This window comes from Nycticebus coucang, chromosome 6 (genome assembly GCF_027406575.1).
Source record: "Nycticebus coucang isolate mNycCou1 chromosome 6, mNycCou1.pri, whole genome shotgun sequence".
Lineage (NCBI taxonomy): Eukaryota > Metazoa > Chordata > Mammalia > Primates > Lorisidae > Nycticebus > Nycticebus coucang.
In genome coordinates this window covers 110,873,731-110,888,876 of record NC_069785.1, presented here as the reverse complement: position 1 = coordinate 110,888,876, position 15,146 = coordinate 110,873,731, and the positions used below count along the sequence as shown (strand labels likewise).

The 15,146-nt window shown below is 39.9% G+C and overlaps 1 protein-coding gene across 1 annotated transcript in view; it reads left to right on the top strand.

Moving 5' to 3' along the window:
- The window catches only part of GUCY1A2 (guanylate cyclase 1 soluble subunit alpha 2), a 350,273-nt gene that overhangs the window by 19,942 nt on the left and 315,185 nt on the right, over window positions 1-15,146 (top strand). The window contains exon 2 of the mRNA XM_053595047.1: window positions 9,867-9,928. Within this exon, the coding sequence (XP_053451022.1) occupies window positions 9,867-9,928 (62 nt within the window). The remainder of the gene's footprint in view (window positions 1-9,866; window positions 9,929-15,146) is intronic.

The window sequence follows — 15,146 nt, the reverse complement described above, 5'->3', positions numbered from 1 at the left end:
GTTCATTCATAAGACTCCTTTTTTAGTTAAGATGGTTGAAGAATTTTCTTTTTCTTTCTTTCTTTTTTTTAGAGATGGTGCCTGGCTCTTGCTCAAACTGGTCTTGAACCTGTGAGCTCAGGGCAATCCACCTGCCTCAGCCTCCCAAAGTGCTAGGATTAAAGGCATGACCCACCACACACGGCCAGAATTTTCTTTACTTTAGCAGTAATCTTTCTCAATATGACAGATGGCCTATGCTTCTCTTAATGGTACTAAATGTAATATTTCATTAACTGTCCCTTTCCCTGCTTTTTCTTAGGGGTTGCCCCCTCTAACTTCACCAATTCCCCCATTGCCCTTCCTGTGTCGGTCACTTGGAGATATGTTGCTTCTATTGCTCAATGGCCTACACTACCTGAAGCTAAACTCTGGCAAATGATTGAAGGTAATTCTCTGTCACCCATTAACAAATTATTGTTCAAGCTACTGTATTTAGGGTTGACAACATATCTCTTTGTTTTACGGGTTAATTTTATAATTTAACTGTCAGGTAGAAATCTTATTTTCCTTGATTCCCAGGCTCCTGCTTGGAAATACCTCACTATATCTCCCAAATACTGGAAACAACAGAGAATTCTTTGGAAATGCTCACTTGGAGGCTGCAAAGATGTTTTAAAAGGCTAGAAATTATTTCTTGTGCAAGGTCCGTGGCTATCCAGTAGGGTACCCAGGAGTTGAAAAGGCACTAATTAGCTTTGCAGCGTTTCCTAATTGGCATCTTTGGGTTGTGAAGCACGCCTGGCAGCAGTCCTAGATGTTAGACATGGTCAGTTTAGTTTAATTTAACATTTTTTTGACTACATCGTCATTAAGATATTTATGCATAGAATCCCATGATCATATAACATTTTATTTTATAATCTCTATAGTTTTATTTCATTTCATCCTTTCAACAACCCTGAGAAATAGTTATCAGAAAATTTCCTTATTTAAAAAAAAGACTGAGATTCCAAAAACCAAATGCCGTATCCAGAATCACCCAGTCTAGCTAGGAGTTGGCCCCCTTCCACTGTGATCTTCTGTGCTGTTGGTGAAGATGGAGCAATGCATTTCAGTTGAGAGAACAGGATAGGAGATTGGAGTTCTGAGGCAGTCAGACCTAGATTCTGACTCAGACACTATCAGCTGACTTTGGGCAAGTTTTTTTTTTTTAACTTCTTTGGATTTGTTTTTTACATTTATGAAATGGGGTAATACTTCTAATCCTTTTGCAGGATTATTAGGAGGATCAAATGGCTTGATGAATGTCACACACGAGGCCACGTGTTTGACGATCAGCACATCGCTATTGCCGTTCAACCTGGAAAGCTGGCCCTTTTTATACAAAAGGGTCCTATCCAGCCATAGAATATAAGAACCAGTGACCCAGATGGCAGTGCACTTTCCTGATTGCCCGTGTGCTTTGCACACCACGTCTGCCCTGTGCCATGTGCGAGGTTCTGTTTGGTTTAGTGTTTCATTACTAGAGCCAGGTCCCCCTGGCAAAGGCTTTGATACAGCCTGATCCATTTTTCTGGGAAAATGTCTCGAAGAGTGCCATCTTGTCAGTCAGTATTTCCAGCAGTGCCGTCTTGCCTCCGTCAGTATTTCCCTTCAGACTGAGCCACGTGGGCCAAGATGGTCACCAGTGGGCCAAGATGGTCACCAGTGAAGCGTGTATCTCCTAAAGTCTCTCTAATAAGAAGTTAATGATCATATTAGAACTACTTAAATAAGAATAACACTATTTACAAATTTGGGAAAATGCTTTAACAACATCATTTTCATATCCATTAAAGACAAAATAAAAGGAAATAGGTTGGGTGAAGTGGCGCATGCTTGTAATCCTAACACTTTGGGAGGCTGGGGTGGTGGATGCTTGAGCTCAGGAGTTGGAGACCAGCCTGAGCAAGAGCTAGACTAGACTCTGTCTTTACTAAATAGACAAAACTAGCTGAGTATCGTGGCAGGTGCCTGTAGTCCCAGCTATTCTGGAGGCTGGGGCAAGAGGATTGCTTGAGCCCCAGAGTTTGAGGTTGCTGTGAGCTGTGACTCCATAGCACTCTATACAGGGTAACAGAATAAGATTCTGTCTCAAAAAAATAAATAAAAATCAGTAAATAAAATGAAATCAGGAATTTCAGTTAGATAAATAGAAGCATTTCTGGATGGTCATGACCGCGAATTAAGTGCTGGGAGGCAGCAGCTTGTGAGGGGAGCGCAGGGAACTTGCTCCTCCTGTTGGTGCTCTCTTCCTGCTGTGTCGCTGAGCCAAGACCCCTCAGCCTCTCTGATGCTCAGTTTTCTCATCTATAAAATGTGGATAATTAAATTGGAGACTCATGATGTTGTTGTGAATATCTAATGGGATGAAAGAAAGTGATTTGTAAACTGTGAAGTGTTATGCAAACTGAACATGGTGTTATTATTTTCCGGAATTCTTTGAAAACATCAGAAATTCTTGGATGCCTTAAGCGTGCTCTTGGTGAAGGACTGAAGAATAACTCCTTGGATCTCTTTCACTGCAAAGAGTATATGTTTTCAGCTTAAATTAGTATTGATGGTATTAGGTCTTGTGTTTTGGAAAGGCATTAAAGGCAGGTAACAAAGGGAAAGCAAACCAATACTTTGCATAGGAAGATTAATTATCATATTGATTATACGTTAAGTATATTAGGTTACAACCAATAATTATAATGATGAAAGCCACTGTACTTTGCTAATTAGAGCATACACCTAATAAGGTTATCAGTTTGAATCACCGTGTGGATCAGTTTGCATAATGACAGCCTTCACCCTGAGTTCTCTTGAGGTCACTCGAATGTTTACTGTGTTCACAAGGAGAATAATAAAGGTGTTGGATGAATCGTGTATGCGTTCAACCAGTTTTTTAATGATATAGAAAAACTCTATATTATGGTGCATTTCTAGTTTTTATTTATTTATTTTAGCACAATTAACACTTTTGCATTTTTAGCAAATTATGAGGTTTTGTTTGTTTGTTTAAGCAAATTAGTGGTATAGCTCACTTGAAATGATATTCTGGTTTTCCTGAGAGGTTGTTATCCTTCTAAAAACTAAGGTTATGACTACCCAGTAGCTTAATCACCAGTAGGTTCTGACTGGTGATGTTTATAATGATGCTGAAAATGACCCTGAGAACGATGAACTTCTTACACGGGGTTTTCAGATGGGAAAATGGAGGAATTTTTTTCCCCAAGGTTTCTTATTCCCAGGTGAAGAGATTTGGGCTAATTTTATAAAGAGGTCAGTAACACAGCTGGACTTGAAATATAGAGGTCTTGACTTCAAATTCTATATTTATTTTGCAGTCTATTTTTTTTAATTATGTAGTAAGTTTAGTAAGAGGCTGGAAAAATGAATATTATGTCTGGATATTTAGCAAGATTGATGATTACCATAATTGCCTTCTTTTTAGAAGTAAACTGGTTGTTTGAAGTGACTTGTTGTTTGAAGTGATTAGTTTTATTAATAAAATCAGGCTGGGCGTAGCAGCTCACCCCTATGTTCCTAACACTCTGGGAAGCTGAGGCAGGAGCTCAGGAATTTGAGGCCAGCCTGAGCAAGAGAGAGACTGCATCTCTACTAAAAATAAGAAAAAAAATTTGCTGGGCATTGTGGGGGGTGCCTTGTAGCCTGGGCAACAGAGTGAGATTCTGTCTCAAAAAAAAAAAAAAGAAAAGAAAAGAAAATATATTTATGTACATAAAATAAATCATACAATTTTGATCCATTGGTCTCTACTGGCCTGCCTATAAGGATAGGGTATCTAACATGATAATTTGGATTACTTTAAATTATGAGATGTGGCAGAGGGTGTACTAAAAAAATGCTCTCACGGTGTCATCTGCATGACATTGTGATTTTTTCCAGATGATAAGGGTTCCTTACCCACCCCCCATATTTATCTTTCACTGGCAAGCCTATTTACCATAACTAAACTTTAAGAGGTTCAGACCATCTTACATGTTATAGAGAAGCTCGTTCACACCAACATCTACCTCTGTGAGGACTGAGGGTTGAGTGTTGGATGAATGGAGGTAGGACTCCTTCTGAGCACCATCCGAGAACAAGACGCTAAGGGAATTGAAGTTTTGATGTGGGAAAGAAAGGGAATATTCAGTCAGTGAGTGCTGGATGCCTGTTTTGGGAGTTATATTCAGTCAGTGAGTGCTGGATGCCTGTTTTGGGAGTTCAGATTATGGTGATGGAGATTCGGCGTAGCAAGAAGGGAGGATAAAGAGACTGTCTGCCCAGAGGGTTGGGAAGAGATGAGCCACCTAGAGAAAGCTAAGGAAGGGAAATGGAAGGGAAATGTGTGTGTTCCCAGGAAGCATCAATTAATTTGAATATATGTGATTCTTTAATTTGATGTTAACATTAAAAAGCTGCTTTCTTATTGCAGTGAGTTTCCGAGGGGGAAGCGATGCTTTTTTTGTAAAAGAGTATTTCCTTACATGATGTCGAGCAGGTCACCTAATCTCTCTAACTTTGGTTCTTTTTCACCAGTCCGACTCTTTCACTGATTAGTGTGAAGATCAAATAGGATAATATGTATTATAAATGTGAACTTTAAAGTACTTGCTCAAGTAAAAAACATTAAATATTGTGTGCGCGTAGGGTGCAAATTACGTGCTTTGATTCTGGTGTCGGTTTTACCTGGGTCCCAGGTGTGGTTTTGTGCCTTTTTGCCCGTGTGGCACAGGGCGACTTAAACTTTCTGTGTCTCGGTTTTCTTATCCATAAAATGAGAGAAATAATAATGCCTACTTCATAAGTTGATGTGAAAATCAAAGGAGCTAATGAATGTAATGGGCCTGCCATGAAGAACAGGACTCACACTAGGTATATTTTTATATGCGTGTCAGTACAGCACTGAATGCTGACTTATTTACCTGGGAGTAAATTACTTGGAAATTTAAAAAAAGCCTCTATTTATCCAGCAATATAGTTCTTTGTTAATCTCACAAATTCACATTTGATTATAAGCCATTAGTAACAGTTAATAAATGGGACTACGTTTGAATTAAGCAGTTACGAGTGAACATCTCTCAGAAGCTTACCTCTCTTGATATTTAAATATAGAGATTCCAATATCATTAATACTGACTTATTCAGATAAGGTTTATGGAGTATTGGTCTTGTTCATTGTGTTTGTACCTTAAATAAAAGGCTTCCACCATAAGTACACATGAGAAGCAACTGGGTCCCCCCAGGCCAGTTGAGTTGGGAAATCTGAGGGTAATTTTTACATAGCTCCCCAGGTGATTTTGATTAGAGCATTAATAATTAAATATTATATATATCATTTAGTTTCTGACCTTGATAGGTAATTTCCTCCTATTTAAAGAAATAAAATGATAAGGCTGTTTATGGATTTTTTTTAAAAGGCAGACTTTTTTCCATTGAATCTGTATTTCATGCGTATGTGCACTAAGCAGAAATGAGAAGTTTGTTTTTAAACTATTGGTGGTTTTACTTTTTGGAATGAAGTGCTGTGTGCATCAAATAAGGATAGAGATTCACAGAGTGTGAAAGGTGGGAGGGACCCTCAAAGGCATTAGTGGAAGGCGCACCCGCTTTGGGGCCAGTCCTGCCTTGCAGTGTCTTATTCACTTCCCAGTTGTGTGATCTTGTGGAACTTACTTAACCTCCCTGAGCTGCAATATCTTCATCTTTGTAAAATAAAGATGCACGTCTTCTGTGTGATGTCAACTGTGTTTCATGCTGCGCACACACTCGCATCTTGACTCTGCCTCCTGCCTGAGCCCCGCACCATCTGGTGCGGATATCCAGAGCAGGGACTGTGTGGGAGCCTCAGCAGGACTGTCTGAGCAGTGCAGCTGCTGGGAACCGCTTCTTCCCACTCTTCAGCCATCATTCCTCTGGCTCTGTTGGGACTGTTTCAGGGCTGGCTTTTTGGATCCCACGACCTTTCTTGAGCATAACATTGAGTCTATGGGGGTCAGTCACTGCTAACCAAGTGGGGCAAAGATGTTAGAGACTGGAGATGAAAATGACTGCTTGTCACCAGATGATAGAAGTTTTAGGGCACCCTGCTCTTTGAGCCCCATAAAATATGTGTGCAGGACAGAGCTGCTTTCTAGCTGTCTCCCCATCCATTGCTTCTTTGTGCTGAGTTGGGATAATAGGAGGCCACAATTTATGTGTGTTCCCAAGAAGCATCAATTAATTTGAATATATGTGATTCTTTAATTTGATGTTAACATTAAAAACAGCTTTCTTATTGAAATTTATATCTTATTTTATATCTTAATTTGGAGAAATCACAAACATGTTTTCTTTTTGTGATAGTAACAGTGAATTCTCTTTCCTTTCTACTCTTGTCTTTTAGATCCTTAGGGATAGGGTTTTGAGGCTACCCTCACGTTGCACATTCTTTGTTTCCAAGGAAGGAGGTTGGTAGGTTGTTTCTTAGTAGCCGTGAAGTGTAGTACTTGGGGCCTGGATCTTAGCGATGGAGCTTCAACGTCCTTCCCTTTTGCAGGCCCGGCTTCAGTTCTGTTCTCAGTCTTAATTTTGGGAATTCTGCTTTTGTCACCATTTCTCTGGACTGATTTTAATGTTTCATTGGAAATATTTAGAAGTTCATCTGCTGTCTTCCTAATTTTTCTTCTGTCTACTGGAATTGACACCAATCACTCATTATTAGAAGGGTTGGTAGCTTAACTGGTTTATTACTATTATTATTTTTTTTTCAGGTGATGAGGGTGTTGAGACGTAACTCTTAGGGAATGGGTTTTCTAACCTACACCTACGTTCTTCCACTAGATCATCTGATTCCTGGGGTAGGAACTGTGTTTTCAGCTTGGCATGGCCGTGACTGTAATTGTGCCTCTACTATGATCAGAGACTGCACTTCAGTTATCTCAATTCATTTCTATATAAGTGAAGTGCACAGAAAGAATCTTATCTGGAGAGCTTAAGTAAATTGCCCAAGGTCGTCTGGCGAGTGGGTCCTGGAGCTTGACTTTGAACTCATTTTGACCTTGAAACCTCTCTTTTGAATCATGTTTCTGATCTTCTTAAAGGAAAGGGCAGGTATCCAAAGAACAATGGGATCTTGTGTGTAGAGGGTTTGATGGTACTCTTAAGTAGGGGACAGTTAGGGAGCCGTATTTTTAAAGAAGAGGATAGAAAGGCAGCATGTCTTCAAAGCCACTGTCCTTTTACCACTGACTGACACTAACTTGCATTGCTGGTGTACGTGGGCACGTGTAAAGGTTTGGCAAAGAGATGGCTCCTGCCGCCCTCAAGGCAAAGTCACCAGGTGGAAGGTGTTGGCCCATTTGTAGGTCTTCAGGTCATGCCTTTTATTTGGGTCAGGGAGACTGAGCTTACGTGAAAATGCTTCTCACTGATAAGGCCGTGGGTTGAGGCCATCAGGCAAATTCTGAAGACTGGAGTGGATCCACAGCCAGGTGACATTTGCTGCTGCAGTCTGCCATGGCTTGCTGAAGATCAGGAGACAGTCTGTTGTCAATCTCTACGCTTGTGGTGTAGGCCATTGGGATGTACTCACTGTCTAAATACTTTACCAATTCGAAGGTTTGTTGGATGTGTCCAGAGAACATTTTCTTTTAATGTACTTAGAAACCATAAATTTAACTCCTGCTAGGAGTGGAAGTAATTGCCTCAAACAAGAAAAAAGTCAGTTTTTTAAAAGGCTTAGCTCCTTTCACAAACATGCTTTTTAATGACTGGTACAAGAAAAATAATGTTCTTTTGTACAAATGAGGTCATTCTGGACTTCACTGGCCCTGTGCACTTTAGTTCTTGCTTTCTGTTCCATGCTTTGTGACCAGGGGTTACTGGAAGGATAATTCCTAAGTGGATATTCACTGCATTGTGAGCCTCAGCCAAAGGGAAAGTTATCTCAGCTCAGAAACTGTGAAGCTTGGGTGAGAGGCCCCGATCCCAGGGGTCCTGAGCTGGACACTGAGAGTGGTTTGGTTTAGATTGCTGTGGGTCGGGTTGTTGAAGCACGCTTTTTATAAGTACAAGGACTGCTGGCTCTGCTCCATTTTCTTTAGATTTCTCAATCACTCCACTGCTTACTGGTTCGGGAATGGTTTTTCTTTCCTAGGTGTATCCCATTTTCTCTGCATTGGTTTTATCTGGGTGAATAGAACATTGGTGCCAGTTTGAGGTCTTGTTCATCTTTTCAACCTGATATAAATGAAAAAAGCTGCTGAAAGAAGTTTCCCTGTATCTCTTTGAAACACTGTGGGGGCCGATTCCTCCGAAAATTAATTTGTGAATTGGCTTACCTAGTGTGAAGTGTATGTCTGAGGCTGTGCTTTGAAAGAGTTCTCTTACACAGTAGTGTAGGGTAGATCTCGGTGTATTTCCCTGATTTAATTTAAGATCACTTTCCTCTAGCTTTGAGATAACCATTTCCCACCAAGGAGGATGTTAAAGGTTTAAGAGTGTTAGTGAGGCAGAGTGGTACACTGGATATTTTTTGTAAAGAAGTGAATATGGAGTAAGTAAAAATGAGCCTTGATGTAGACCTCAGGTCTCCTTTAAATGACGTATTTTTGAGAGAGGCACTTTGAAGTGTTAGGATTTGGAAAGTGATGTTTATTAACTGCTTCTTAGGTACTAGCACTGTGCTGGACTTTTTCTGCAGATGGTTCTTTAGGGTTTGTGCAGCTGGTCAGCAGCAGCCCTGAGATTACCAAGCTACTGTCCGCCTCGTCTTGATGAACTTGTCACGCAGTCACTATGCTCCCCTGAAATTGGACCTTGATGATAATGGATCAATGTTTTGATAAACATTTACTTAATTTTTTTCTCCTTGATTGTCTATAGGCTTTTATTATTTAAAATATTTCCTCTTTTGCCGTAGAGAGTTTGGTTCTTCTTCAAACTTTCTAATACAATTTATATTCTGAGATCTTGGTGTCCTGTTCATGGCTCACTAAGACCAAAACTCCAACTTCAGGCTTGGCTGCCTCACTAGGTCTAAGAGTAATTTCTTGGTCTAAGGTTAAGGAACTTTGTCTTGAACCATCATGGGGAAGAGAAGATTAAGAAATTCAGTTATGAGCTGCTTGGGTATTTGCTGCAGACCACTTCTTTTTTTTTTTTTTTTTCATTTGTCTAAAGCATTTGTGGCCAAACTAGGAGGCTCCAGAAAGAACCCTTGCTTGAAAATCTCTTGAGTCATTCAGAAAACCAGGCTGACTTCCAGTGGAAGTCGTGGTTGTGGACCTGGACTGCCGGTTTTCCACTATTCTAACCTCAGGTATAGAACCCATAGAAAAAAAGAAAGATCATCTAAGTTTAAACATATCTCTTATTATAACGGTGACAGATTTAACTAAATTTATGGTTGCTTGCTAAACCATCCTTAAAATCATCCTCACAACATCAAGGAAAAGATGGCATTTAATTTCTGTTGGCCCTGATCTCACTGAGATCACACACACTAGGAAGGAAGAACAGTGACCCACCACGTCCGTGCAGTGTGCGCCTCCCCATCACCCCCAAGGGCTAGGTTTGTGGTAGGCAGGCGGTGAGTACTTCATGGAATCTAATAGCTGGTATAAAAGAATTGAAAAAAAAATATGGCTAGGAAATACTATCACGCTTGAAATTGGGAAATTCTGGGTAATTGCTGAGTGCCTCAGATTAGTTCCTGTGGGGATAATACATGGCAGAATGCAAAATGAGTTAATATTGTACAATGGAAACTCTCCTGAGATAAATCAGAAGCTGCCTATCTGCCTACAATGCTCAGAATGGTAATGGCACCGATTTGCTGATAATGTATTTTTATTATTATTATCATTCTGTAGCCTCAGACGATACAGCAAACTCTCAAGAGGACATTGCAGTATTATGAACATCAAGTTATTGGGTAAGTAAAAATGGGTTTTGGCTATTGGTGGGGGCAAATTAAGGATAATTACTCAAACACAGCTGTTGGGCATGTGGTTTTCCGCTACCCAGGCCAACCTTATTTACTATAGGCTGTGTTCATGTAGTGTGAGGTGGGGGCTCATGAGTCCTTTAGAGTAATTTCCTTTGGCTTACTATGTTTAATTTTTTAAAATTTAATTCTTTTGTGGTATCGCTTTTCCTTTTTTTCCTCCTGTGTTTTAGCTTTCCCATTCTGATGCCGAGTCTCATAATTTTGCTTTAGTAATGTGATAAGGTTTATTGGTATCAATGCAGACGCTTTCAATGGGATTTTGGAATCCTTAAGTTGATTTTAATCAAAATCCATACAAGCTTAACACAGTTCAGTGAGAGGTATGGGTTTAGCTAGAGTCACATGCTACGTATTTTTCTTTCTTATTCCATGTTTTTTGCAGTAGATGTGATATGGTGTTAAGGTAAGAAGACTGAAAGTCAAAAGATGGGAGTTCAAGCCTTCACCAGTACAGACAGAACGAACTGTTAATAAGTAACTTTATCTCTTGTAAAATGTGATGGTGGTAATAGTAAGTCAATCAGGATTAGATAATGTGATTAAATGAGATAATTTCAATGAAAGTATTTTGTAAACGGAAAACCCCAAATGAATATACACCTTTAATTATCCACGGCAGAAAGCAGTTGGAAAATTCAAAAGCCTATAAATTTACTTCCTTATTCAATGTAGCTTTTTTAAATTAAGTTTTTTGACATAAAGGGCAATGTATATTACAAATTTACTTTTCTAATACTCACTATATACTACAATGATTTATCTTTGTAAGATTTTTAGAACTTCTGAAAGTTTCTGAGGAGTTGAAATTCAAATCCTGGTACTTCTTGAAATGCTGTCAGGAATCATTTAGCATTTATGGCAAATGGGCATTGCCCCTGGGATACAGAGCATATTTTTGGCTATTGGGGTATAGTGTGATTCTTTTCCTAAAACAGAAGGGAAGAAAACTTACTGGAAAAATAATTTCACTACCTAGTACAATACCATATGCTTAAGTGCTCAGTGATTATGTTAATTGTCATTTCAAAGGGAATTGCTTTGAAACTTTGTCATACTAATCCTCAGGAGAGCAGTGCTAGGAAAAACATATTATTTAAACTCAGGAGATGGCTTTTAGTTTGAGGCCATTAGTGATTTTAAATGGTTTATCCTGACAGAGATAAAGAATGTCAAATTAATCTTTCCTCGCACATTCTGAAATAAAACTTAATCACTCTCACTGAATTTGATACTTTTGAAGTATGTTGGGATTAAATTAGTTAATATACTCAGAATAGTTCCTCGTGTGTGGTAAGCACTACGTACCTGTTTGCTCTTATGTTTATTATTGTTGTTATTAATATGTTTATGATAAATATTCTTTCTTTTAAAATCAAATAATAACTCACAAAGTAGTCCTCTTTGTTAACTAAACTCTGTCTTCAAGGGAAATTGGAGTGGGACTCAGAATGTGATCCAAGTAGATAACCAGCCTGAATTGCTATAACCAGGAGAACATTCTCTTTTCCATTAGTAGGATGGACTTTCTTTTTTCTGTTTTGACTTTCTTATTACCCTGTGTGGACAGAGCCTGAATGGTCTTTTTCCTAGTTGTGTTCTTTGCAGACATAGTATAACGAAAACAGAATTCACCTCCGATATAAAGAGGTGTCTCATTGTCCAACTTGATCCAAACAGATCTATCGGCACGTTTTTGCCTGAGTGCTGGCTGACGTCTGGGACTCGCAGCCCCTTCGCCCTCATGCTGGTGAAGGCACAAAGGGTGTCCTGGCAGCCGCTCGTCAGGTTGGCCTTTCTTAACTCTCTTCCCCTTCCTTCCCTCTTCCTAGTCCAACTCCTTCTTTTGCCCTTTGGAGTTCACCTTTCTGCTTTTAATGTCTTTTTCCAAAAGTGTAAAGGAGAGCAGCTAATATCACTGACATGGGACGAAGTGTTCACCCCTGCATGTTGTTCCTCTCAGGAAAACGCAACTCCTGGCTTCTTCCCTCTAACTGTGGAAAAGAAGGTGTTTCTTACAGGTCACGGGGATTTCGGAATCCCTTTATGGAGAGTTGAGGGTTGGTGCTGACAAGCCTGATTTTACACCTTTGGGGAGGTGGGGGTGGGAAGGAGATGCTTTTCTAATCTCTGAAATTGGGCTCGCCTCAGGGTTGTCTTGAAGTAACTCAGCTTTTTGGACGTCTTGGGTTGAGGTGATGATCAGGACGGGTAACAGAGAGTATGAGCTAGCTCCTCTATTTTTATTGATTTCTTTATTTCAGTTCAAAATACGAAGGGGGCACAAATGTTTTTGTTACATGATAGACTGTACAATGTGGAAGTCGGGGCTTTCAGTGTTCATTGTCCCCAGAGGTGAGTTTCTATATCTCGTCCCTTCCTCCCCTTTAATTCCCATGTTCTTTGTGCCTGTGTGTCCCTGTCATTTACCTCCCACTTACTAGTAGGAACACGGGGTGTTCAGTTTTCTATTCCTGAGATACTTCACTCAGGATGATGATCTCTAATTCTATCCAAGGTGCTGTAAAAGACATTATTGTTTTTTTTTTTTTTTTATGGTGAGAGTATGGCGTGTGTTTCTGTGTATGTATCCACATTTTCTTTATCCACTTGTGAATTGTCGGGCGTTTAGATTGATTCTATATCTTTGCAATTATGAATTGTACTATGATAAACATTTGGGTTTATACCCAACAGTGGGTTTGCAGGATTGAATGGTAGGTCTACTTCTATCTCTTTGAAGACTCTCCATACTGTTTTCTATAGAAGTTGTACTGTTTGTACTCCCATCAACAGCATACCTTTGCCCGCATCTGCTTTTTTTTCTTTTTCTTTTTTTTTACTTTTTAGTAATGGCTATTCTGACATTGTAAGGTGGTATCTCACCATGGTTTTAAAGTGCATTTCCCTGATGAGTCATGGTGTTGAGCATTTTATCAAGGTGTTGGCCATCTGTGTATCTTCTTTTGAAAAAACTCTGTTCATGTCTTTTGCCTGCTTTCTGTTTTTTTTTTTTTTTTGTTTGTTTGTTTGTTTCAGGCTGATTTCTTTGTAGGTTTTGTGTCTTAGTCCTGGGTTGGATGTTTAGGTGTGAATGTTTTCTCCCCTGCATAGGCTGCCTGTTCACTCTGCTGACTGGGTCCTTTGCTGTCCAAAAGCTTTCTAATTTAATTAAGCTCCAATCATGGGTCTTCCTTTTCTTTCTTTTATCACTCTCTTCAGATCTGTTCTATTTATAAGAGCTCTAGCATTGTATAGTTATGCTCCTTAAATTCTTACACTAGCTGTCTATAGAAACTCTCTGATGCTTTTTTCATCCTCCAAGACAGAGATGTGAATTCAGAGAGCAGCTGTTCAAAGGTCACAGGTGGAAGGATTGGGAGGAGGTAGCTCATGGGGCCTCCTGCTGAGATATCATCTCCTCTTGGTACCTCAGCCACTTTGTCTTTAAACATTTATTCTATTCCTTAATTTCTCCATTCATTCCTTCATTTATTTATTCATAGAGATCATTCAAGTTGGGAAAATGAGTGCTAAAATAATTTATTCATGCCATGTGATAGATCTTCCCTTCATCTCCACTGGTGTTGCGCCTCTCCCTAAAAGCTCTAGTTTGCCTTTCTTCCTTGTTTTGTGGCTTCTACTTTGTCACCCAATATTGTATTTTCGCCACAGCAAAGTGATTAAAAACTTAGGCGATGGCATTTTCTTTTATTTTTTATTTTTTATTTTTATTTTTTGGCTTTTTTTTTTTATTTTATTTCGTTGCTTATTTTTTATTTCTTCACTTTTTTTTTTTTTTGTTGAGACAGGGTCCCACCCTATGCCCCTGAGCAGAGTGCAGTGGGCGTGGTAGCTCACCACAACCTCAGACTCGGGCTGCGGGCACCCCGCTGCCTCAGCCTCCGGAAGCCGCTGGGATTACAGGCGCTCGCCGCGGCGCCCGGCTGGGTTTTTCCATTTTTTTCACGAGTCGGGGTCTCACTGTCGCTCAGGCGAGTCTCGAACTCCTGAGCTCAAGCGATTCTCCCTCCTCAGCCTCCCACAGTGCTGGGATTACAGGCGTGAGCCACCGCGCCCGGCTGGCGATGGCATTTTCTTACTTGAAGCCGGTGGTCCTCAGTGTCAGCGTGCAGCAGAATCGCTGGCTGGCTTGTTAAACTGCTGATTGCTGGGCCCTGGCCTGGGGCTTCTGGTTGGGGAGGACCTGGTGGGCACGAACACTGGCATTTCTAACAAGTTCCCAGGTTATACTATTGCTGCCAATTCAGGGTTGTCACTTTCAAATCCTTCCTTTAACCATATAATGGGTTATTATGGGAGAAAAAATCTGAATTCTTTCTGTGATCTGGCCTCTACTCACCTCTGTAATTTCATTCTTTCACTCCCTTTCTTTCACTTCACTTCAGCCTTCTGTTGGGTTCTCAACTGTATCACACATACCTTTACGGCCTTTGCATTTTCTTTTCAATTTTTGTGGAGGGCTCTTTCCCTAGATGTTTGAAGGGCTTATTCTTTCTGTACATTTGGGTATCTGTTAAAATGTCATCTTCTCAGCAAAGCCTGTCCTGACCACGCAGTCTAAGGTGACCCTCCGTCCCCTTCACCTCCAGTCATTTTCTATTATATTACCTCTATTATTTTTCATGGTGCCTATTATTACCTTATCTTATCTTTTCTTTGCTTATTTATCTTGCTTGCTTTTATATTCCTGCACCTTTATAAGTTCTTGGTACATAGGAAGGATTAGCATTTCTTTTTGTAGTCAGGGTGAATAAATGAATAAATTGCACCCCAGAGGTATGTACTCAGATTTTTTAGGAGCACAGTGGATAAAAGACTAAATTATGTTAGGGAAGGGGGTGTAAAATGAAGGGTTGAAATAATCTCTGATTCCTTTTCAGTTCTAAAATTTATAGTTCTATTATCCAGGACCCTTTTCTTTGTGGCGTAAATTATACTGACACATTTGCAGAGTTTTCCATTTATGCTTAATGTTCTGCCACTGTGTGTCAGATTGACCTTGAGATAAGTTTTGATTACTAAATGAACTGCACATTCCTGCTCATTTGAAGAGCGTCTTGTTTGCATAGCACCGTCTTCTCTCTCCAGCCTGGAATGAACAAGAGGGACACTGAGCGTGAGT